The 25056-nt window shown below is 39.1% G+C and overlaps 1 protein-coding gene across 1 annotated transcript in view; it reads right to left on the bottom strand.

The window, feature by feature from the left end:
- The window catches only part of UTP18 (UTP18 small subunit processome component), a 972748-nt gene that overhangs the window by 541412 nt on the left and 406280 nt on the right, over positions 1-25056 (bottom strand). Inside the window, exons 5-6 of the mRNA XM_044084934.1 lie at positions 12450-12624; positions 10042-10142 (exon numbers count right to left, since the gene is read on the bottom strand). Of these exons, the coding sequence (XP_043940869.1) occupies positions 10042-10142; positions 12450-12624 (276 nt within the window). The remainder of the gene's footprint in view (positions 1-10041; positions 10143-12449; positions 12625-25056) is intronic.

Below are 25056 nucleotides of genomic sequence, written 5' to 3'. Positions count from 1 at the left end.
ACTGTGCGGTGGAATCCTGAAGAAAAATAGACCAAGAAGCAGTTAACGGCTCCTCTGAAAAGCGTCAGAGAACATCCAGTGACTGAGGTATTAAAAAAAAAAAAAAAAAACAGCCAGAAAACAGACAACAAAAACTTCTGAAACTGAAGAGGTTACAAGAACACAGTAAAACAGACATGCCTCTGTCCTTGAATGTATTCACTACTATATTACAAGGTCAGATGAAAGACACAACAGCATTACAAGGTCAGATAAATTCAGTTCAACAACTTACTTCCAGGGGTACAGTTGAAGCTTTGTTCTCAAAGTGCCATGCTCAGAATTTCAACATATGCAAATGGAACACTATAAATCAAGCTCAGATCTAGGGTTACCATCTGTCCCACTTTGCGAGGGACAGTCACTCTTTGGGCAGTTGTGTCCTGCAAAAAATATTGTAAGAATGGCAACTGTCCTGAAATATTAGGGCAAAATTATTTCCTATATTTTATGTAATAGTTGCATAAAACAGTTAATCTGCATCTGAAACACCTAAATGTTGTAAGAAACAGAATAAGCAACTAAATGTACAAGAATAATCTTTTATTTAGGCAGAAAAGTGAAGTTCTGTCCCTTGTACTGGCTGTGGGTATGTTTTGGCCTGCAGAATCTGATGTTTGTACCACAATTGTCCCACTTTGGCCATCTGAAAAGGTGGCAACCCTACTCAGATCTGGAGAAAAATCTGTTTGCAAGTCACTGTTTTAACCTACACTACCATATACTAACAATCTAACTGGGTCATACTTTTAAGATTGCTGTCTTCAGTAACTCTCCAAAAAGACTGTCAGTCAATGAAAAACAGAAAAACAAGTAAAATGCAGCACTCTATATAAAACCAAGCAACCAATTTCAATGGTGCATTGTGAATGAGCTAAATGTGATGCAGCAGACTCGAGCAGTGGTTTTCCTTTGCGTTATCAATCTGAAATTATGACCATTAGAACATGTTCCATCACACACTTTCAAATTTACAATTTCATTAACTTATTCCAAGACTAAGCAATCTCAAGATTATATAATTTAAGGGAAGTCCAAGAGCGTTTGCCCCCTGCGTGAAAGGAGTACAAGACTTCCCCCCTTACCACTCCATTCAGAGTGGTACATTTAAACCTATTAAATGGAATGGGCTCAGGCAATTGGAATTCACTGTAAGGCAGATCAACAACAATATTAAGTTCTCAGCAGTTATACCACAAGGTACTAAACAATCGACTCACCACTGGTAGGTGTATCTGGGGGAACCAGCTACTTAATCCTGGTCATGAGTCTTTGATTGTGTATCAAGTCACTGTAATGACTTTTGCAGGTGAAAACTAATTGGTTACGGTTCAAATGCCAAGTCTCAGCAAGTTTATACTTTTATCAAGGTAATAATGAAATTCTAACACCAGTTAAACACTGTACTCAATGAAACTCCCATGCAGCAGTCAAGTAATAAACCTACCTAATAAAATGCATATGAAGCAGAATGACATCTACTTCCAAAAAGTTAAACAGCCAAGCAACAATCCTTGCAACAGCAGCACACACAATGCAGGTTAACATCAAGGTGGGGTTGGGTGGGTGTTGATCATATGCACTCCCCATATCAAAGGTACTAACAAGGAGGCACAACGCAATAGTTATTACACTCTACCTTTAGGTGCAGTGAAAAAACATGTAATCTAAAAGACAGTTGAACCAGTAATTTCACAGCTGTCTTGAATTTTCTGCAACTATATCACAGGTCAGTTACAACAAATGCTGCAGAAAGCTTGAAAATATAAATAAGACATTTACCATTGCCATTGGATAAGGTCAGTATAATGTCCAGTGGTGGCTGGTGACTTCAAATCAAAGGGGGGGCTGCATGAGACATCTGAATGGGTGTGGTGAATGGGTGTGGCCAACTAGAAAGGGGGAGGAGCTATGCTCAAAACCACAAAAACTGTAACTTTAATTATATACGCTGCCCTGGGTGCCAAACCATCATTATGAGAGTCCAATCAAGACAAAATGAAGTGTAAAAGAAAAAACATATTTCAATCCATTGGCTGCATGACAGCTTACTTAATATCTAGATGGAAACAAAAAGGTTGTGAGGCATGAAAAAATAAATTACTTTTTAAATACATTACTGGAATGCTTGTCAAAATCAAGTATAAGAAAAACAAGCAGCACTCAACTCAATCCACTTCTCCTTGTACTCCAGATTTAATTATAATTTATATTCAGCTTTATTAAACTACCAAGTAACATGCTGAAAGTAGCAATCTCTGTGATACCCCCACTTGTAAAAATGTTTCTTATCCAAAAAAGACCTGCTGCCTGACAACTATCTACTTGTTTCATGGGGAAAACATGACCAAAGTAAAAAATGAAAAGCAAACAGGAAACAAGCTCAACATACATTGCTTAAAGGATTACTGCACAGGATATGGACCACACATGATAGATTGGCATTCTGTTTAGTTTGCAGGTAAAGCCTGTAATGAGCTCTTAAAATAATGTAATCCTGTCCTTTATTACAAATACTGTCATATGCATTTCAATACCCAAGTCTTATATGTTATCTAGTTTTGTAAGTATTCTCTGCATGGCAACAACAGAAAGGCTTTCAATGTTGGCAATTCTTTAACAGTATGCTTATTAAAACTTACTTGCATCTTACAATCTCAGACAAGCTTACCAGATGGTCATTAAAGCATTGCTACTTAAACACAGAGCAACAGGCACTTTCTGAGTAATAATAAGCATAAATCAATAGTACAAAAATATGACAGAAAACAGAAGATTCTGCAAAAGCAAGGACAGATGAAAAGCCATTGTAGTACTTGTGTCTACCTTGGATGGGGGGATAGTCTGCACATTTACACTGCATAATTGCTCCTTGCCTTGCTTGGACACATCCAGAGTCACTACATGGGGGAGTGGGGTGCAACAAGTATGTTACAATTTGAAATGTCTCTGGCTGCCTGCTGGCCCTGACACATTTGTCATACCTCTCAACAAGAAATCTGGACAAAGCCATGCATAGAAGTGGGACAGAGGCCTAAAAATAAGGACACTTTTTAAATATTGCTCTTATCAATTTAGAAAGATAACAGAATAGTACGTCTTGCATTAGTATGAATTTTCTAAAGGGTATGAAATCTGAAACTCAAATGTCTCATTATTTTCTAACTTCAGTCTTTAATGATTTGCCACTAATTTGCCAAAAAAAAAGCAGAATTTTATGAAAAATGGACCAAAAATGTGATTCAAAAATATAAAATAGCCACACAATACAGCAGGGAACCTGTCAAAGAAGGGACACTTTTTAATATTAGTACTGCTAACTTGAGCAGCTGACAAAATAAAAGAATCTACATGCATTTCTGAAATAAAAGCAATCTATAACTGATTATTACAGTTATTTATTAATTGTAACCCCTCCATATTTTCTTCCAAAATTGCCATTTTGCAGAGGGATTATTAGGGGAAGAGCAACATTTTGAGCCAAAATCGGGGACAGTTGAGAGGTCTGGATATGCCTAATTCTATAAAGCAATTTATTTGCATGTACCTCTCAACCTGTTAATGCAGGAAATATGGACAAGGCCAAATATATGGGGGGGACATATAAACAGTACTAAAAATTGCTTTTGTATAAACTGAGACAGTTAATCGAATAACAGGTCTTGCTTTAGCATGCATTTTTCTGAAGGTTATGAAGTCTGAAACTGAGTGTCTGTCATTATTTAGTGACTTCTTTCCTAAATGATTTGACAGAAAATCATAAATTTTATGAAGAACAAACCAAAAATAAGAAGCAAAAATCTATTCATTCTGCAAAAATCTGGACAGTTGAGAGAGGTATAGTTCAGCCGAGGCTGTCTGAGTTTGCTGCCCTTCCCTCCCCCCTCACAAAATCATGGTTGAATGGAGCTTGGCCCCCCTGCAGCCATTCCAATGAACCATTACTTGGCTATTTCACCCCATTTACCATAAACACTAATGTGCATACTGCTTTACTTCTGCGATGATTTGGACTTCATTTGAAAGTTTTATTTTGCATTTTACAGCTCAAACACTAATAGATATCATATCTGCTAAACAAAGCAATGCAGTCTCACAATGAGAACAGACTTAGCATTAAAACTTCTCTGCCCTTGAAAACTCACATTCACTGAAACAGCATTGAAACCCACATTCAAAGAAAATACATTTTGCCAGTGGCAGATTAACTTTGGGTTTGGGCTGTTTTCAAATCACAGGCCCCTTGCACACGAAACATACACATGCTCTTTCATACACCTTCCTGATTGTACTAAATTATATTCCTTGTACAATACAGTAAAATTTTAGAGGGTGTTTTAAATTTATTGTTCTGAAAATTTTCCAGTAAGCAATGAAACAAAATGCATGCACCAGTAATGACAAAACTGCCCAATTCAGAACATTTCCATCATAAAAGTCTACTCAAACTTCTACAGTCCACCAGTATCAGTACATATGCACAATCTCTGAAGTAAAAGTCATCTAAATAATTCCACATTAAAGAGATCTGTAACTAATGAAGAGGTTGCTGCTAGCAAACAACTTTGTATTTCATTGTTTCATCTACAAATAAAGTGCCTGTTACCCTTGAGGAATAAATTGCCCATCTTACACTAAAAAAAATGATAAGCTAGCAATATTGCAATAGGGAATGGATGGCAAACTGATAACAGGTTCATAGTTGCTAAGTATCTTCGCCAAAAAGGAGTGCAGCATCCACCCCTTTTGCAACACAGTACGGTATCAGCAATGCATCTATCTACTGTGGGAGTAGAACCCACAGCCTTCTGCATCAAAAGACGTATACTACCTGTTGTGCTATTAACAATGCAAGCAGACTCAGCATAAGCAGCACTAAAACATTTGCTCCCCTGCAGCTCTCAGCTCCTTGTAAAATCTACTCACTCAGCTGTATCTCTGAACTTTGCAGCACAAAGAAATCTGGAAAAAGCCAAAGTTTATTGGGGGGGGGGGGACAAAAGCCCAAAAACCAGGGACACATTTTAAACATTGCTTGTATAATGTTGGAAAGTTGCTAGAATAAAATGCTGTGTTACCACCATACATTTCACTGCCAAGCCTTAAACCCAGAACCCTGTGCAAAACAGTCAGAGCAACATACCACTATGCCAAATCAGCTGTTTTGTGAAAGAGGAAGACGGAAACTTAAATGGCTACCATTTAGTGAATTCAGTTCTCACCATAGCATAGCTGTCAACCTCTTAGGACAAAACACCTGAACAAAGCCAATAATGGGTGAATACAGCCCCCAAACATTCAGTGAATTCAGTTCTCGCCATAGCTCTCTACCTCTTAGCAAAAAAACACCTGGACAAAGCCAGTAATCGGGGAATATAGCCCCCAAACATATTCAGTGAATTCAGTTCTTACCATAGCTCTCAACCTTAGCACAAAAAACCTGGATGAAGCCAATAATGGGGGAATACAGCCCCAAAAATAGGGACAAATTTCAAATATCCATCTTATGCACTTAGAAAATTGCTAGAATAAAAGCTTTTGTGTTACCATGCACTTTCTGAAGAATATGAAGTCTGATATTCAAATGTGTGTCATTTTTAACATTTGTTAACCAGGAAAATCTGACTTGGAACAAAAGCTAATTTTTAGCAGAGGCCCAGGGAGAAACACTCCAGACTGTCACATGTTTTGTAAGATGGGAGGACACTAGAGGAAACAAACACAGGGAGGGCATACAGACTCCACACAGAAGGTAAGGCACCCCAGCCAAGAATCAAACCAGAGAGCCTGTAGCTGTCAGGCAACAATGCTACCAATGCACCAATGCACTACTGGCTTTGCAAGGACACAAAAATACAGAAACCACAGATTTTATGAGGAATAGAACAAGTAGGAGGGAAAAATCTGCAACATTTTTACAAATGGTGGTGGGTAGAGAATTCAGGCTCTTGACACCTGGGCCCAAGGTACAGGGTTCAAGCCTTATTCTCTACTCACCACCATGTAGCACCTGGGGCATTTTACACACTTACACACACACACACACACACACACTGAAGCCCAGCTAAGTTCTGTAACGGGCACACACACCCTACCTAAATTCTGTAACGGGCATACACACACCCTACCTAAGTTCTGTAACGGGCAGACACACACCCTCCATGTCCTCCAGAATGGTGGTGATCCTGGTGTTAAGGCTTCTACCAGCCGATCCACTCTGCAGCCAAGTGCTGTAACGGCCGAGCACAGCTAAATCCTCCTGTCTGTAGTGGCCCACGTATGGGTCTCCAGTGAGATGTGAGGAGGCTGGAGCCTCCTGCCTGCAGGTGATGCAGTCTGGTGACCTTCTGGTCTGTGCGGTTGTCACCGCACAGACCTCTGGGCTGGAAGGGAGGAGTTTCCTGCCTTCCCTGTCCGGACTGCCCAGAAGAGCAGTCTGGAGCTCAGGAATGAGCACACATGCATGCATGGAGTTCTGGTCTGCCTAACACAGCAGTCAGGAACCATGCACGCATGAGCAGAGTCCGTGAAATTGTTTTATTTGTTTAATTTTATTTTTTAATTTCTTTTATTCATTTTTAGAGGTGGGGGGCTGCAGTCCTATAGCACGAGCCACCCCTGATAATGTCCCTTCCAAAACACAGCTGGACGTGCAGTCCTCAGTGTAGAAGTACATAATGGGTCTCAAAACTGACCAGCTATCACCTTTCTTAGGGACAATGTTGTTCTTACTATGAATGAAGGGTTAAAACTCCAGCCAAACTATCAATCAGCTGAGCCACAGGTTCAGAGTTTTAACAAATCAGTTCCATTTCTCCACCCATCTGCTACAAACTCTGCATACTAATGATATGCAATATCTCAACAAAGGCAACTGTTTTTGTTTGTTTATTTAATGACTGACCTATAGCTTTCTGTTGAATGGATTTGTCAAACTGGACAGAAATCCTCTGAATTGTGAAATGTCTGAGGTTTATCATCATACAGTACTCAGAAACCCATGATAATCAATTATCGAAATGACACTGCTAATTATAAACAGTGAAGCAAGTGGATCAAAAAGGGGAATGGGATGGAAATTAGTACGGCTGTTATTTGCTTCAAGGACACAGGTTAAAAAGCATGAAACCCATAAATCTAACTAATAAAACAAACGCAGCTCACACCGTACAATAAAAATATGCAAATTAAATATCCTGGGATGCAATTTTTCCTCTTTTGCCATTTTTTTCTCTCAGCTACAGTTTATTTTATCATAAAATATTCAATATGTTGCTCGGATGGTCTAATACTGAAATATGATCATTTTGAAATTACTGTAATTCAGCTGTGGGCTAGGAGTCTATTGTTTAGAACTTTGTCATGCAGTGAATGGCTGTAATTGCCTCTGTGCACTGTATGTAAAAATTTGGTAGAATCCGGTTTCCTTGTGATTTGCCGTAAAAAATAACCCTCTGTCAAGCTGTGTTTTCTTGGAAAATGCTTCTGTGCCACAGTCAAAGCTAAAACGAGTCACAGTATCTGCCCACCCATCTGGTTAACAAATACAATAAATAAATAATTACAGAGTTCAGCAATATTCACATTACGCACACATCTTTGAAATGAGAGAAGGGCAACACATGCATGTGTGGAATTAATGAAATTTGCTTATGTAATACCACTGGATGCAAAGAGTAAATGAATACTACTGTCAAACTCATATGCATACCAGCTGTACAGAAATATAAAACTCTACTGAATGACATGGAAAACCTGTCATCTCAAAGGAATGAAAAATTAAACTGTAACAGAACTCAAGTGAGGTGGAAGAAACTGTAATCAATAGCTACATGCAGCTCGCACACACACATACACATGCACACACACACACAGTATATCATCTTGAACAGAAAAACGTAACACCCAAAGCAGTAAAAGTTAGCAGCTGATTTAAGTTTATAAAACACTGCTTATAAATCGACCCAACAGATTTTAACGACTCTCACCCTATAGTTTTCCTGGTTAAAGGAACAACAACATTTCAGAGACTCTATCCATCCACCCATAACTCCCTTTTTTCCATTTTTGCTTCCTGAGTCCGAGTATCACATCAATAGTGACTACCATCTAGAGCCAATGTTCACACCACTGGGTGGCTAGCAGAGAATAAGCATGAAGAAAACAAACTCTCAGATCAAATAAAGAACTGGAGTGGAATGAAACAGGCAAGTCAGCATATGCTCATATCGCTGGTCTCTTTCTTCATGGACATTGTTACAATGATGGTTAACTGCCAAAGGGACATAGTAGGTACTGAACCTCAATGCTTCCTCCACAAGTCAACAGCTTTACATTTGTACTTAAAAAAAAAAAAAAGGGGGGGGGGACGAATAATCCATTAGCTTCTCTTCCTCATCTGCCACTGAGAAGCACTGAGCTGAAGGGAAGTTAACTATACACGTTTTGTTTCACTCAATTTTAAGATTCAGGCTACTGCAGTATACACCTTTTCATTACACTGCATCATCAGCTATGGCCACATTCTAATATGCAGGGTGTGAGGCGGAGCTAACTTCATTTGGCTCCATAGTCAAGCCGAGAGTGTTCTGTAGTAAGCCAGTTTTGTACAGGACCATGCTGCAGTTAAGGGACATTGCATGTAACTACACCAGCTCAGATTTTTTACCACTACTCTGGTTGTTGTTTGTCTTTTGGCTTTTCCCGGTAAGGGGTCGCCACAGCGAAACTCCAGTCCGCTAATGATTGGCAGTAGATTTTTACGAAACGCCGAGGTGCCAGCTCGACGCCCAACCTTCAACTAAGGCATGCCCATTTACGCACACATGTCTTTCGAATGCTACCCAACCATGGGGAGGACATGCAGACTCCACACAGAAGGCACTCCCAAGCCCAGCCGAGAATCGAATGGGAGAACCTCTTGCTGTGAGGTAACAACGCTACCTAGTAACGGTCATATATCCCAAAGGTCATCCTTTGGAAGAGATGTTAAACCAAGGTCCCATCTGCCTGAGTTGCTGGTAGCTCAAATGGAAGAAAAGATCCCATGGCACCTACTGAAAACAGTAGGGGAAGTTCCCCGATGCCTTGTCCAAATTTCCCCTAGTAGTATAAATACCACTTTGGGTCAACCCAAAAACAGGCTACTAACCTAGTGGGACTGACCTGGACTAAAAAGGGTAAAGAAAATTAAAAAAAAAAAAAAAAACAGGAACTGGAAATACAGACAAATGCAGCATGTGCCCATCATTAGTGATGACCCAGGACAACTGGCAAAGGCATAACAGAGAAAAAAATCATTTATAGAGTAAAGGTACGATGGAATCTAAACAAAAAAAAATGCAAAAATCAGCAAAGACGACATACAATTCAGTTTATACAATGAAATCTATACAAAGTTAAACAAAAAAGGAAAAGCAACATGCAAAATATACAATGCAATGTACAAGGAAGTAAAAATGGAAATACAAATAGCACAAAGCAAAAAAAAAGTAGTAAAATGTACTCCATGTAATAAACACATAACGACTGAGTCTAGATTAACAAGTACATTTACCGAAACAGGGTTACTTTGTAATAGTAACAATTTATATTTATGCTGTTATACAAGTTACACTTCAGGTGTTTGTAGTGCACAATCTTTACTTTCATAATTCCATTCATGTACTGTGCGACTAGAACCATTACCTGGATCAAGTTATTTTTTTTTGCCCCCTCCCCTGCAGACACCTTTCAAAACATAACACTTGATGCCTACCAGTTGAAGGTTATCAGGTTGAAAACATAATAATTAAAAAGATCTGCTTTTCAAGACAAATACTGCAAATGATTAGTGATAAATGTCTAATGTACGTAGGGTATATGATGAAAGGTATATAAATAAACATTAACTAGTGTAACAAACCCCGGGCTCCATGACCTGACAAGTACTAAAGTCTTGTAAACCATTCTACGTTATAGGCCAGTTGCTTAAGAAGATTACTTTTTTGTTTATATGCTTACCTTCATTCTAAGCAAATGAAGATATCCCATCTTTCCCATAATAAGCAGAAATGACCCCTCAGGTGAGACATCAAAATTCTTCACAATCCTTTCTTCAAGACCTATAGTGTAGAAATTGTAACTGTAAATACATTTACCACAAACTAATAAAAAAAAAACATGCAAGTAAGTCAAACAGCACTTTCACAGCATTACTGAAAATTATAAATAATGCTCAAAACAGAATCATCAGCAAAGCAAATTAGGCAAGAAAAAAGGGATATTTCCAAGCTAACAAGGACCTCCCAACTCAGCAATGCTGGGAAAAACAAGACACTGCACTGTGGAGAAAACACAGCACAGAACAAAGCTGAAGTGACTCAAATAGTGATAAGCTTGTGAGTGGACTTCTAGTGCAATGGTTTGTGAGGTTTGTTTCACAATTCTAACAGATATAAGCACACTCTTTTTACTCCTGCAATGGTGTCACTTTTGGGACTATTGCAACAAGTTCTGTGAACTGAAACTATTACGATTACATAAAATGTAAATAACTTCTAACATGCATCATTCCCAAATCAAGATTAAAATCCATGACTGCAGTCGGCAAAATGAAATCTAGCTTTTTTCTCCAGATGCTACCTTCACCAGCAGTATTAAGAATATTGCAAACTGAACTTTTTAAATGTGTGCTCAAACACACACACACACACACACACACACACACACACACACACACACACACACACACACACACACACACACACATCTCAGGACAGGACTGAGAGGGTAAAACTGAATTTCCCTCCTGCATGTCTCAAGTCTAAGCATTTCCTGCTACACCAAAACTTGGTCTTCAGCCTTCACAAACTCCTTTCTAGAGCATTCTGCTGATGTGGATAAGGAGGAAAAAACGTACACTAGGTCTAACCTGGTTTCCTCACCAGGCTGTTCAGTCACTCTGAATCAGTAGACTGTTCTCAAATGTAACTAGGAGGGTCTGTTCTCTGCTTCAATCATTTTATGATGTGTTTCAGCCCACCACAGGGCATAACTACTGCAGCTTTGAACAGTGTACAAATAACGCACATGTTCTTGTTATATACATCATGTCACTCGCACATAAGTAGTCCAGTGAATATGAAAATGTACAAAGATCTAGCATATGTCATGTCAAATAAAAATATACTGATTTATTGCATTTGTTAACCAGGAAAGTCAAAGGGAGGCTCACGGAAAAAGCTCCCCATAACACATATGAAAAGCGAGCACAAGTATATTACTTACACAAAATGAGTCATTTAGAATACACAAATTTTACAAGATATTACACAGCACAAACAAAAGAGAGCATAGCCATTTACACAGATTTAATACAAGAGTGTTCAAGCGCTGTAAGAAGATCTTGGTCTAAACGAGTGCTCTCCAATGGACAGTGCAGTGATTTGCTGCTGAGAGTGACAAAACCAGAGTCAAAGTCAGCATCAATCAGAGGCTCCCAGAAAACTGGAGGGGGGAGCTACCTCAGATATAGGAGTTTAAATATCATGGTGTCTTTCTGACATGTGAAAACAGACTGGTTAACTAACCGGTGGAGAGGTAACTCTGTAGCAGCATTGCTACAAGCGCTATGCCTGACTACAGTGCTGAAGAAAGATAGAATCAGAAGACAAATCCCTCAGTTTCCCCATTTAGTCTATTCTCCATCCACCTCTGTGGTCAACAGATTTCTATAGTGACTGAAAGGATGAGACTGCAGACAAAAGTTCCTTCACAGGGTAGCCAGCCTCAGTCTCTATGACAGCGTGAAAAGCCTGGCAATCAAGGAACATCTCAATACAGCCACTGCTGCTGTGCAATGAGAAGAGTCAACTGAAGTGATCTGAGCACCTTGTTAGAATGCCCGTGGGCATCTCCCATGTGTGGTGTACATGAAACTGCCTACTGGGAGGCAACTTCATGGTAGACACAGGTCAAAATAGACAGATTCTCTCTCTCAGCTTGCTAGTGTATCCCCAAAGAATGTACTGGAGACTTGTTGTTGGGGCAAAAAAGTCTGGACTATCTCCATTCGCTGTCACCATGACCATCACCAGGGCATATGAAAAATAATGGAAAGACGGATAGGTGAGTTAGTCCTCAAACATAAGTATACTGTTATCATAACATTTTTGGCAGAATACAAAAAAAAAACACACGCAAAGCTATTTCAACAGATGTCTCAACAACAACTCAGTAGGACTTGCAACTTAATATAAATTTTTAAGTGTACTTACTACACTTTTTACTATAAGGAAAAGGCTAAAGCAATACAGTTCTGATCTTTGTGTATTATATTCATTACATTTATTCCAGTAAAACTATCAAATTCACATGAGATACTGAAATGCACCTGTTAAGAAAAAAATAGCACTAATTTTTATTTTTACCTCTGACACTGTAAACAGGAATAATTTTTCCACCCATCATGTCATACACATAAAACATTTTATTGTGTATACTCGTTGCAATGACCTGTTCTCCATCAGCACTGAAGCGAGCCTTATGTACAGGAAATCGCTCTAGATGAATGCTCTGGATCTTTGGGTTTGTTTTTCCATCAACCTAGGTAGTAAAATAAATGCGGTCAAATGTTTTCTTCTGAGCTGGCAAGTGTCTATATTTGCATTTACTTTCCTTTTTGTTTGGGATGGATATAAAACAAATACAAAGAAGGAAACACAGTCCATACACATTTCTTAGCATTTATTGTCACAAGGCTAATATGAAAATCCTATTATTTCTGTAATATAGCAATAACATTAGTCACTAGCAAGACCAGCTCACAGACTGCAGTCAACCAACACAAACTACATGCAAGATATATGCAGCTTTTATTTTAAGTAAACATGGCTTACAAACTCAGGGTGGCACAAATGAAATATGCGGGCCAGCACAGTAAAAAAGCAACTTCTGGCTCAATCCTGAGAGAAGAACATGAGGCATACAATGATTCCTTTCTACTCATGATATACTTTCTTCAAAGACATATGACGGTTTTCTGGTCAATCACAACTGCAAGCTCATATTTTATGAAACAGATAAAAGAAAAAAAAAATAACATATCCCACTTAAATTCAGAGCATCACTGAATGAACCAATCTGTAACAGACAGAGTTCTGTGCGCTAATACTGTCAAGTGTCCAATACAGCATCAGCTTCCAAGAGTCCAAACACACAAAGCTATTCTACTGGAAATCACAGCGGCTTCTCAATTTTAGTAGTAAAAAAAAAATCCACTAAGTGGTCTCTGCCCTCTTCCCAAACACACAGCAAAGCATACTGGGCATACAATCTCCTTATGTCGAGTTTCACCTGTAAAACATGGGAGATGAAACTGGACATAAATTTCAGGTTGTGTCTGCTTAGTAACAAGGATGCAACCATTACCTCCCTGAAATGCGCAGTTATAATGCATATAACTGCCATACGTACAACAGGAACTTAAGGAGATAGGCTAACCTATGGAAACCAGAAACCATCTCATTGTGATACATCTGCTTATTATAAAATCTTAAGCAGAGACATCTACATCAGTCAAGCCTTCTGTAACTCATGCTAACACACACATACACACACATGCACACACACAGAAATACACAGACACACGTGTAAGTCCTGTGTACCATGCAGGCAAAAGAATGTACAAAAGCAAGCAATCTGTGGCACCTGTGAGCACAATTATATATGGGAGGAAAGTCTCATGTAACCCAAGAAGGCACAGACAGTCAATAAATGACCCATGCTAGCACAAATTACAAGAGGGGAAAAATCCAACTGCATCCCATTCCACCAAAAATATCTACAACGGCCTAAGAAACTGTCCCATACCAGGATAAAAATCTATAGCAGGCAGGTCCCCATGTACCATGCTTTTGGCATCCCCAGCTACACTCTTCTGAGTGGTGGGAAAGGCTGTGCAGCCAAGCCTCTCTTAACAGTGGAACAGAATTAATGCACATCCACTGCTCAGTTTTTCACTGACAAGACTACCACTATCGGATAAGCTCTTCTGCTAACTGCTCCTATGGGCAGCGCAGCTGATACAGCCTCTTCATTTTCCATCCCTTGGCCGGTGTTTGATATCCCCTATTATGATGCCAGAGTTATCTCATGTATGCGCCCAATGGGATACCAAAATGTTGGTGGTAGTGTAAGCAGGTAAAATTAAAGCTCCTGGCAGTGAACAGTAAAGCCTGCAAACTGCTGTATATTGTTATCAGAAATAAGTAGCTAAAATAACGAACCACAGCAATGGACTAGTGTAAAGAAATAACCATCAGCTAGTAAACCAACACACTTTATTCCTCTGACGTCTCGGCTACATAAGCCTTCAAGGAGTGTATAAGTAGCTGAAATGTCTACAATGTTCAGAAGGTCAACAAAGAGAAATATTTAAACAAAAAGGGAGAACAACTATAAAAACTCAAAAAGACTAGAAACAGTGTGATGGAGCACAGGTGGGAAAGACAGATGGCAACAGCAAGTGAAGGAGAACATTCTTCAGTCACATTAGAAAAACTGACCAAATGCATTCCTAATGGAGACAAGGGCTGCAGGAAGCAGATCTTAACTAGGCATTCAGGGGAAGTAAATGGCATGCAAACTGCTGAAAAGGAGATGAAATACAAAATAAAAAGAGGAGATGAACAAACAAATGGTGGAACAGCAATTAACATGAACAAATGGCACAAAACTGGCTAAATTTGAGGGAAGAGACAATCTGAGGTTTATAGCAGTGCCAGTACAAACTGAACATCAGGACTTTAAAGACTGAGAAAATGCCTCTGCATATGGACAAAACTTCCTACTGATGACATTAAAAGACAAACAGAGAGAGAGTAAAGAAGTAAATCAGAGACTGAGAAAGCAGCCGAAACCTATACTGAGTAAATATCAGACATTCCACCGAAAGGAAGAAATTCCTTCTATTTTGTTGAGGAAGGCAGTCTTAAAGGTTGGAGATACAACGGTTTCTGTGGATAATTACCTTTTTTTTTTTTTTTTTACTACAAACACAAACTAGCAGACATGTTTTTCTTCCTTCCATAAAACTCTTGAGATAAATTAAACCATTTCAAGTTATTTTAGCCTGCATTTTTTCCAAGTCTTTTACCTACATGGATTAAAAACTTGTGCAAACCTCTGACAGGTACAAGATGAACTGGCAAAGAGAATAGAAGATTTGGAGGCAGAAAATGGTAAGACAACAATCAACCAGTCAACATGTATAGAAAAAGAAACTATGGACAACTCAAGGGAGAGATTTCCTGCAAAGCCCTTTCCTGTTTTCCAACCAAAGGAAACAATGAATTGAACAAAGGACATGAAACAGTTTTCAAAAAAAACATAAGATTACATAAAAACAATGCAATGGGAACACTTAAGTGAGAAGAGTAAAGAATAAATGTCTGTATGGAAAACGATGATATAATCAAACTCTGAGTTGCACTCTGAAGGATACCTTAAAATGACAGACATCAGCAAGTACCTGACAGAAAAAAGCCATTGGAGTAATACAAATATTACATCTAAATATTACTTAAAAATGAAAGTTTACATCTAACCTAAAGGTGGAGAGCTATACTGTATGCAGTCTAATAAAAGTCCCTGCAAACTCTTTTACATTGCTTTTAATGAAGGTACTAGGAAACTGGGGAAGGAAGGGGAAATCAGTAGATGAATGATTTAAAAAAGAAACTAATGTATTATGTGATGGAAACTAATTAACAATGTTATACAAAGTTAAATCTGGTAATCCATGAACTAGGTCTTGGAATGCGTACAAAGTTAATGCGAAATTGTGTTGACAAGGTAGACTAGATAATAAGATTCACAATAATAATGCACTGGAAACACTGACTAAGGGAAGTTACTTAAATGTAGGGAAATATATGTATGTGCAAGGCTGTTTGGTATAATTAATATGTAAAAGATGCACACTGGAAACAACTGAGGCCAGTAAGTACCAGCGAGAAGAAGAGCTACGTCATTTGTTTAAAGTCAAATTTGTTATCAGGCTTCACAACAGGAGATGCTCAGCTTGCAGGCTGACATGTCTACAATGCTGCTAGAATGTAACTTGCCTTCCTTGACAAGATGTGCTTGACTGTAAGAGGGTGGAGTTACTATGTCTAAATAGCAGCTAAGCTTCATCTTTTAAAAAAGCACTACAGCTTGTGAAACATTTAATGAAAGGTAAAAGATTAAGTATGCAATAGTGAACAATCTGTAGCAATTAATGCAAAAGAATATGCATAACCTAGCTAGGAAGCACCACAAGGACAGTGAAACAGCTTCAGAAATACAAAAAGCAGGCAAGTTAAACAAACAGATTGGTGATTCATAGCAGCTGCTAATTCCTCCAGCATAAAGCACTGAATTAGTGTACGACTCTAGAAGCAGTTTTACACAGCTGTTAGTACACAGCGTCGGCTTTACATGGCTGTTTGGACACATCGTCTGTTCTACTGCCTTGAGAAAATATTCTTATATTTAACATGCTGTTTACTTTTTGAGTAAGGAGGAAAGTGTGCGTTCTAATAAGAGATCAGGTTCAGTATGGAAAATTAATAAGAGATCAGGTTCAGTATGGACAATATCATACAAAAGTACATAAAGTGACACAAAAATGATGCAAACTGGTCCCTTCATAGTCTGTTGCTAACAAAAAGAAAAAAATATAAGTAAAGTAGATTATAATATAAACTTTACTATGGCAAATTTTGATTTACTGGTTTGGAATGTTAATGGGTTAGTTGGCAGGAAATCCTAAGAGAAGACACAGACTTCTATTTGTAATATTAATGCACAGTTAATAATGTTACAGGAAACACCCCTAAATCATAATGAACTTGAATGTTTTGTAAAGAAACGAGTGAAGGAGGGTTTCTTTGCTGGAAAAGGATAGCAAAAGAAGAGAGTCTTCATATTAATCTATAAAGGGTACTGGAATAAAAATTATGGAACAAATGAAGGACAGGCAAAGATTTACAATGATGAGAGGTTGTTGATGGGGGTGTAATAATTACACTGGCTGTGTTATACACGACACAAAAAAAGCAGTAAGACAAGATATAAAGGATAATATGGTACAAGTTGTAACCATTCATCACAGATGTATGGCAGTAGCAGGACACTGGAACATTAAAGAAAAGAGAAGACGATGTCTCTGAAGGAACAAGACATCACAAAATGTGTTTGCGCTTATTGATGTAACGAAAATAAGACAGGCTGAAGTGGAATTTACAGATGTTTCAGTGAAAAATGGTTCCTGGAAAAGGTTTTACACAGATGTAACATATCAAAAGAATACTGTAACGTGGTCCAAACCATGAAAACGCATCCAGTGACAGGTCAGCCCATGCACATATACAAATTAAGTTATGCAAGTAAAAGTCTACCATGATAAAAGTACAGTTTTGTATCTACCATAAATGTAGATGTTCGAGTATATACACTGCTGTAGTCATTATACTAGGGTTATCCTGTTGTCAGGTGGTCCCTCAGTCGGCCAGAGTTCCAAAGTCTTGGTCCGGCGTCAGTTGCTGTTGCTTCTTCCCTGACGTCAGTGTGCCAGGGGTATATAAGATGCAGCCGATGCCATTTTCTTCAGTTTTTCTTGCCCCAGATGTCAGGTGCCCCCAAAAAGGTAGGCAATGTAAATTGCTAATAAAACATACATAAGAAAAGCAATCAAAAACTTTTAGTTACCAGCAAATACTCCCCATAGGTAGCAAAGGGTAGAAGGCTTAGGTAAGTACCAGCAAGTAAGAGGGGAAGGAGGGAGGGTAACCTAGACTGCAGCAGTGTATACACTCGAACATCTACATTTATGGTAGGTACAAAACTGTACTATGTTCATCGTGTTACATTGCTACAGTCATTACACTTGGGTAGAATCCCAAAGCTGAGGTAGGGAGGCTGGTTCTATAAGGCATTAGGGGGTAGCTATAAGGCCCTGCAGCACTGCAGTGGCAAAGCCAGCTCTGGATTTAGAGTAAAGAGGCAGATGTAATGCTTGGTGAAGGTATGTACAGAACTCCAAGCTGCTGCTTCCAAAATGTCCTTGGTAGGTACTCCTCTGAGTCTGTTTTGAAATGGCTTTTCCCTGTGCTCCTGCAGCATATGCTACAAACAATTGCTCAGTTTTCCTGAAAGCTTTTGTTTTGTCCAAGCAGAAGCGTAACTGCCTGTGTATGTCCAAGGAATGCAGAAGTCTCTCCCCTTTATTCTGTGGATTTGGATAAAAAGTTGGCAAGTGAATAGTTTGGTTTAGAGCCACACTTGATACCACCTTTGGCATAAAAGTAGGGTTTATTCTTAAAGACACCCTGTCTTGGTGGAAAATGATGAAAGGTTCCACTGCCATTAGTGCCTGTAAATCTGAAACTCTTCGTGCTGAGATTATTGCCAGGAGAAGAGCAGTTTTCCAAGAGACATATTTTAAGTCTGCTGAGTTAGCTGGCTCAAAATGAGGTAAAGTTAATTTTTCCAAGACGAAGTTGAGGTCCCAAGTTGGAGTTGGTGCTCTACGGGGTGGTCTTATGTTTTTAGCCCCTCTGAGGTACTGTTTTAGCAAAGGATTAGAAAACAATTGGTGGATCTGTGTTGTAATGAGCAGAGATGGCAGAGGTGTGGATCTTAATGGATGAAAAGGAGAGGCCTTTGTCCAGTATCTCAGTTAAGTATTGTAGTATCTGAGGAATATTTGGGACAAGAGGGTCAAGGATGCAAGCCTGGTTCCAGGCACAGAATCTCTTCCATTTATCCGAATAGGCTTTCCTGGTGCTAGGCCTTCTGGCCTCCAGAATGACATCCATAACAGCTTTGGGGAGAGGCATTGCTTGCTTGACAAAGGAATCTGCCATGCAGCCAGGTTTAAAGTCTTGAGCTGGCTGTGAAGTATCTGATTGTTTTGCCAAGTCAGAAGATGTGGGATTTGAGGCAAAATCCATGGTAGACCTTGTGCTAAGTTCTTTAAGATTGGGTACCAGTGCTAGCGTGGCCAGTCAGGGGCAATCAGGATCATCTCTGGCTTTTCTTGCCTGGCTTTTATGAGTACCTTTGAAAGGAGAGGTAGTGGCGGGAAAGCATATACTTGTAGGTTTTTCCAGCTGAATGAGAGGGCATCCACTTCCCATGCTTGTGGGTGGTAAGTCCTTGTGCAGAATTTCTGTAGCTGGCAATTCATTGGGGATGCAAACAGTTCTATGTCCGGGCTCCACCATTTTTGTGTTATCATTCTGAATATTTGTGGATGTAATTTCCACTCATGCGGATCCATGATGTTTCTCCTTAAGTCGTCTGCCAGTGTGTTTTTCTCTCCTGGCAGGAATTGTGCTTGCAGATGAACTTGATAGGTTAGAGCTGTGTTCCACAAGGTCATGGCTTGTCTGCAGAGGGGATATGAATGAGTGCCCCCTTGCTTGTTTATGTACCACATAACTGTGGTGTTGTCTGTCTTTAGTAGTAGTTGTCCTGGATGCAGGAGGTCCTTGAAAGCTATAGGGGCATTTTGTACAGCTAGCATCTCTTTTTGATTGATGTGAAGATGCCTTTGTTCTGCGGGCCACTTGCCCTGAATACATTTTCCTGCCATGTGTGCTCCCCAGGTGTAATCCAAAGCATCTGTTGTCAGTGTTTGCCTGGCTGTGGGTTGAGTGAAAGGTTGTCCCTTGTTGAGGTGACAGGATTGAGCCCACCATCGAAACTCCTGTTGAAAGCCAGGAATAAGTGGCATTACTGTTTCCAAACTGTGACAGTGTTGAGACCAGACACTCTTTAGGTACCATTGTAATTTCCTCATATGCAGTCTGGCATATGGAATTAGTAGTATGCAAATGCCATGTAACCCAAGGCCTGCAGAATTTTTCTTGCAGGAAGTTGGGTCTTTGTTGCCATCAATTGGAAATATCAAGTCAGTTGTCCTTGCTCTTCTGGCGTGAGATAAGCCATCTGGGCCGTTGTATTTAAGCTGGCACCCAGGAATATTATCTGTTGTGAGGGCACTAGTTTTGACTTCTTTTCGTTTACTGTGTACCCTAGGCAAATTAGCAATCTTTTTACAAACGCCAGATGCTTTAGAAGAATGTCTTTGCTCTCTGCTTGAATAAGGCAGTCGTCCAAGTATGGGTAAATTTAAGTTCCTTTTTGTCTGCAAAATGCAATTACTGGTGCCAGGCATTTTGTAAAGACCCTGGGCGCAGTAGATAAGCCAAAGGGCAGTGCAGAGAATAGGTAATGCATTGAACCTGCTAAGAATTTGAGGTATCTTCTGCAATTTTGTCTGATAGGGACATGCAGGCATGCTTCCTTGAGGTCCAAAGTTACGAGCCAAGCTTTCTTGCCCAGCATGGGAAGAAGCTGCTGTAGTGTCAACATTTTGAATTTTGGAACATCCAGGTAAGTATTTAGAGAAGAAAGATCCAGAATGGGCCTCCAGGCTTTGTCCTTTCTGGGAACCAGAAAGAGTCTTGAGTAAAAACCTTGTCCTTGCTCCTGTGTTGGTACCTTTTGAATAGCTCTCATTTCCATGAGTGCTGTAATTTGTCTTTGAACCTCTGCCCATTGATTTGGTGGCAGATTTGGCATTCCTTTTAACCTTGGCAGAGTGTGAAAGTGGAACCTGTAACCTTGAGATACAATGTTGAGAACCCATTTGTCTTTGGTGATCATATGCCAATTGTGACAGAAAAGTACCAGTTTTCCCCCCAAGGGGGCTGCCAAGAGAGAAGTGTTTGGCAGCTGTAGTGGGAAGTCATTGGGGCTGTTTTTTTATAAGGTTGAGGCCTGTCTTCCCCTTCTTTCTGGGTTGAAACACCCCATTGTCGAGGCCTGTAAGGACCTTGTGGTTAACCTCTGCCTTCTGGACGTCTGTATCTGCCCCTTTGAGGTCTGTCTAACTGGAAAGGACCAATTCTTTGTTGGACAATTTCTGCTAAATCGAGGAGGCTGAACCTGTAAGAAATCCTTCACCGTTTGCATAGATTTTGCCTTATCCTCCATTTTATTTAATACCTCTTCTGCCTTAACTCCAAATAAAACATCCTGCTGCAAAGGTGTATCCAATAATTTTGCTTTAACATGATCTGGTAAAGTCTGCTCTTTTAACCAAGCATGTCTTCTAATGACAGACCCTGTAACTGCTGCTCTACAGGAGGCCTCTAATGAATCAAAACCACATTGCAAAGTATGTTTTCCCACTTGTTCAGCTGCATGCAATAAATCCTGCATTCCCTTATAGTTAGGAGGATCTGAATTTGGAAGCATTTTTTTGTTTCAACTGAGACATCAAATATTGCTGATATTTAAGCATGTGAAACTGGCAATTTAAGGCCCTCATTGCTAAAGTTCCAGATGTATATACTTTCTTCCCTCATCTGTGTAATGCTCTGGAATCTCTGTCAGAGGGGACTGGATTTTTTTTGCTGTAGAGGCCTTTACCCCCTTTGGGACACTGGGAAATAGTTTCAGGGTCAGCAACAGGGCTTTTATAAAGAAATTTGTGAGAGTCAGGGACTCTGTGGTATCTGCTTGTCTTAACTGGAATCAGGATTTAAACTGGATGCAGAATACACATCATTCACAATATCTAACGCTGGCAGAATTCCAAGGGGTCTGTGTTGTAGTAATAAAAGAAAATCTCTGAGCCTTTTCTTGGATTCTGAATAATCCTGGCCCTCCCAATGGAAATGCTCCCTCATGGTATGTAAGGTTTCCCCAAAGGAGTAGTCCTCTGGTAGAGAGGCTGAAGGAATAGATTCCTCAGCATCAGAATCCTCATACAGGGGTAAAGAGTATCCTTGGTCTGAGGATGAATCTGAAGAGATAGACACCTGGTCGGATGAGTCATAGTCTGCATCCTGTCTAGGGCTTTTATCAGGAGGAGGGTGGGACCCCCTGATCACAGTAATTAAGTCTTGAGCATTTGTTTCTTAGGCATGGAGGCCTGTCCTGGTGAATGTTGAAGTTGTTTTGTTGTTTTTAAAGGGGTTTTAGACTTGGCAGAAGATTTAATGGTTAACTGAGTAGGTCTAAAAACACCCTCTGAAGCTGCGGGTTGTTCAGTCACTCCGAATTTCTCAGAAGGGTTAGTCTTGGTAGGCCATAAATCTGGTGTGTCCAAAGGCCCAGCCATCTCCACGTGGGAGTCAGAGGCGGCTTGTGGTTCCAAAGAAGTAGTCGCCAGGGGCTGCGAAGGCACCTCGCTGAAAACCGAAGAACCGGCGAATGGCCTAGAAGAGGCTTCATAGTCAGTTTTGGGCCTTGGATGCCTGTCCTTGTCTTTGCACTTTTTGTGTATTCCGGTCGTCGTTTGTTCCGACGGCATGGTGTAATTAAATTTTCTTCCAAAATAATGTCGGGCAAAATCAAACCGACGTTTAGTAGTGCGCTTGTTAAACCTAGCACAAAACCGACAACCTGTGACGTCGTGGTCTGGGCCTAAGCATGGGATACAAAAAGAATGGAAATCCTTATGAGGTATTTGCTTCTCACAAGAAATACAATTATTCTTAACAACAATTACATATATTATATGAAGGAAATTACTACAAGCAGGTCAAAGGCGTAGCAATGGGGGCAGCATGTGCCCCCATTTACGCTAACTATGTAATGGCCTATTGGGAGAATAACTTCGTTTTTAATAGTGAACATTACACACACATAAATTCATATTGTCGTTTTTTGGACGATATTTTCTTTATATGGAAAGGTGATGATTGTGGTTTAAAGAGATTTCTGGAGTACATAAATAACACTATTTGGTTTTTGAAATTTACACACGAAATCAACTCTGAATCAATCACTTATTTGGATGTAAAATTAACTTTAAATAAGGATGATGGGTTGTTGGTATCTAATATACACAGAAAACCCACCTTTTCAAATTCCTATTTACAATTTAACAGCTGGCACCCTGACCATCAGAAGAAAGCTATTATAAAAGGACAGATGGTCAGGGCAGCCAGAATGGTTAGTGATTATGGGGATTTTCAGGATGAATTGTCTTTTATAGTGACACTATTTATTAACAGAGGTTATCCCATTGAATTATGTTCTGATGGATTTGAGGAAGTGAAGCGTAAAAGATTATTGGGTACATACAAGGCCATTTTGAATACGGAAGGTTTAACGAATGATGAAATTCAAAGAATGAGAAATGACAATCAAAATCAAGTTAAGATTAAATTGTCATATATTATTACTTATAATGATAATGTACACAGAATAAAAAATATACTAAACAACAATTGGGAGATATTTAAATTGAATAATGACATGGCCCAACTATTTCCAGGTAGAATTCAATATGTGTACAGGAAGGATGCATCTTTAAAGAATATATTTGAATATAGTGATAGAAATATTTTCACAAACAGGCCCAAAGGAAATTATAAATGTGGTAGGTGTTCGACCTGTCAACACATAAAGACCACTGGGGACAAGATTATTATTAATGGAACACATATTAGGATTTTTGGACATTATAATTGTTATACAACCAACGTGGTTTACCTGGCTTTGTGCCAAAATTGTAAAGCATATTACGTGGGCAAGACCAACAGACACTTTAGGGACAGAATAAAAGAACATCTGTTGGACATTAAACATCTTAAGCCCACTAACGCTTTGGCAAGGCACAAAACAGATAATAGGGATCATGAATTTAAATTTTGTGTGATTAACCAAGTTGTGAAAGATACACAAGGGAGAATAACTGATGTAGATTTGGATGTAAGTGAACTAAAATGGCAAATATGTTTAAATGCCTATAATTTTCCTGGACTAAATGAATGTTGTAGCATTAAGCCCCTTTTAAAACTTAAGAACATCAAGGGGCGTTGATCTATGTACTGTAATATGATGTATATTTATATCAATTTCACACATTAGTTTTACACAGTTTTACACAATTTTAGAATTTATATAGATATAATTTTAATATACATATGGATATTATACATATTTACTATAGTATAAGTTATTAAACTTCCAAAAATAAAATAAAATCAAATTATTCTTGTACAGGTGTTATACAAAGAATATTATTTATTTAATATTACATAATATTTAATATTTATTATTTATTATTTAATTATTAATTTTTTATATTTATTCTAATATTTACACACATTTATGCACATGCATATATTTTCATTAATTATACATATATATATATATACATATTTAAGGTTAACAAATACATACACATTGTCATTTAACCTAATCCATTTATTTATTCATTTTCACATTTCATCAGCATTTTAGAAATGTGTATTTTATAAGGATGACCCTTTTAAGAGATTATTGTTTTATTGATTAATTGGTTTCACTGTGGATATTTAAGTGGCAAGATGATGGAGTGTATTATTCTGAAGAAGTCTACGGACGAAACCTAGGTAGATCGTGCAGTTTGTGGTTGAAGCTGTTTTACGGCAGTTCCTTGTTTGGTCTTTATTTCAACAATAAATCGTGAAATTTTGGGAGGACGTTTGACTACTGGAGACTATTTTTTCAATCCAAAGACATTTGAGTTGGTTTGCCTGTCCTGGTGAATGTTGAAGTTGTTTTGTTGTTTTTAAAGGGGTTTTAGACTTGGCAGAAGATTTAATGGTTAACTGAGTAGGTCTAAAAACACCCTCTGAAGCTGCGGGTTGTTCAGTCACTCCGGATTTCTCAGAAGGGTTAGTTTTGGTAGGCCATAAATCTGGTGTGTCCAAAGGCCCAGCCATCTCCACGTGGGAGTCAGAGGCGGCTTGTGGTTCCAAAGAAGTAGTCGCCAGGGGCTGCGAAGGCACCTCGCTGAAAACCAAAGAACCGGCGAATGGCCTAGAAGAGGCTTCATCGTCAGTTTTGGGCCTTGGATGCCTGTCCTTGTCTTTGCACTTTTTGTGTATTCCGGTCGTCGTTTGTTCCGACGGCATGGTGTAATTAAATTTTCTTCCAAAATAATGTCGGGCAAAATCAAACCGACGTTTAGTAGTGCGCTTGTTA

This window comes from Protopterus annectens, chromosome 10.part0, assembly GCF_019279795.1.
Source record: "Protopterus annectens isolate FY-2018-M chromosome 10.part0, PAN1.0, whole genome shotgun sequence".
Lineage (NCBI taxonomy): Eukaryota > Metazoa > Chordata > Ceratodontiformes > Protopteridae > Protopterus > Protopterus annectens.
This window is presented reverse-complemented; position numbering and strand designations above follow the sequence as displayed.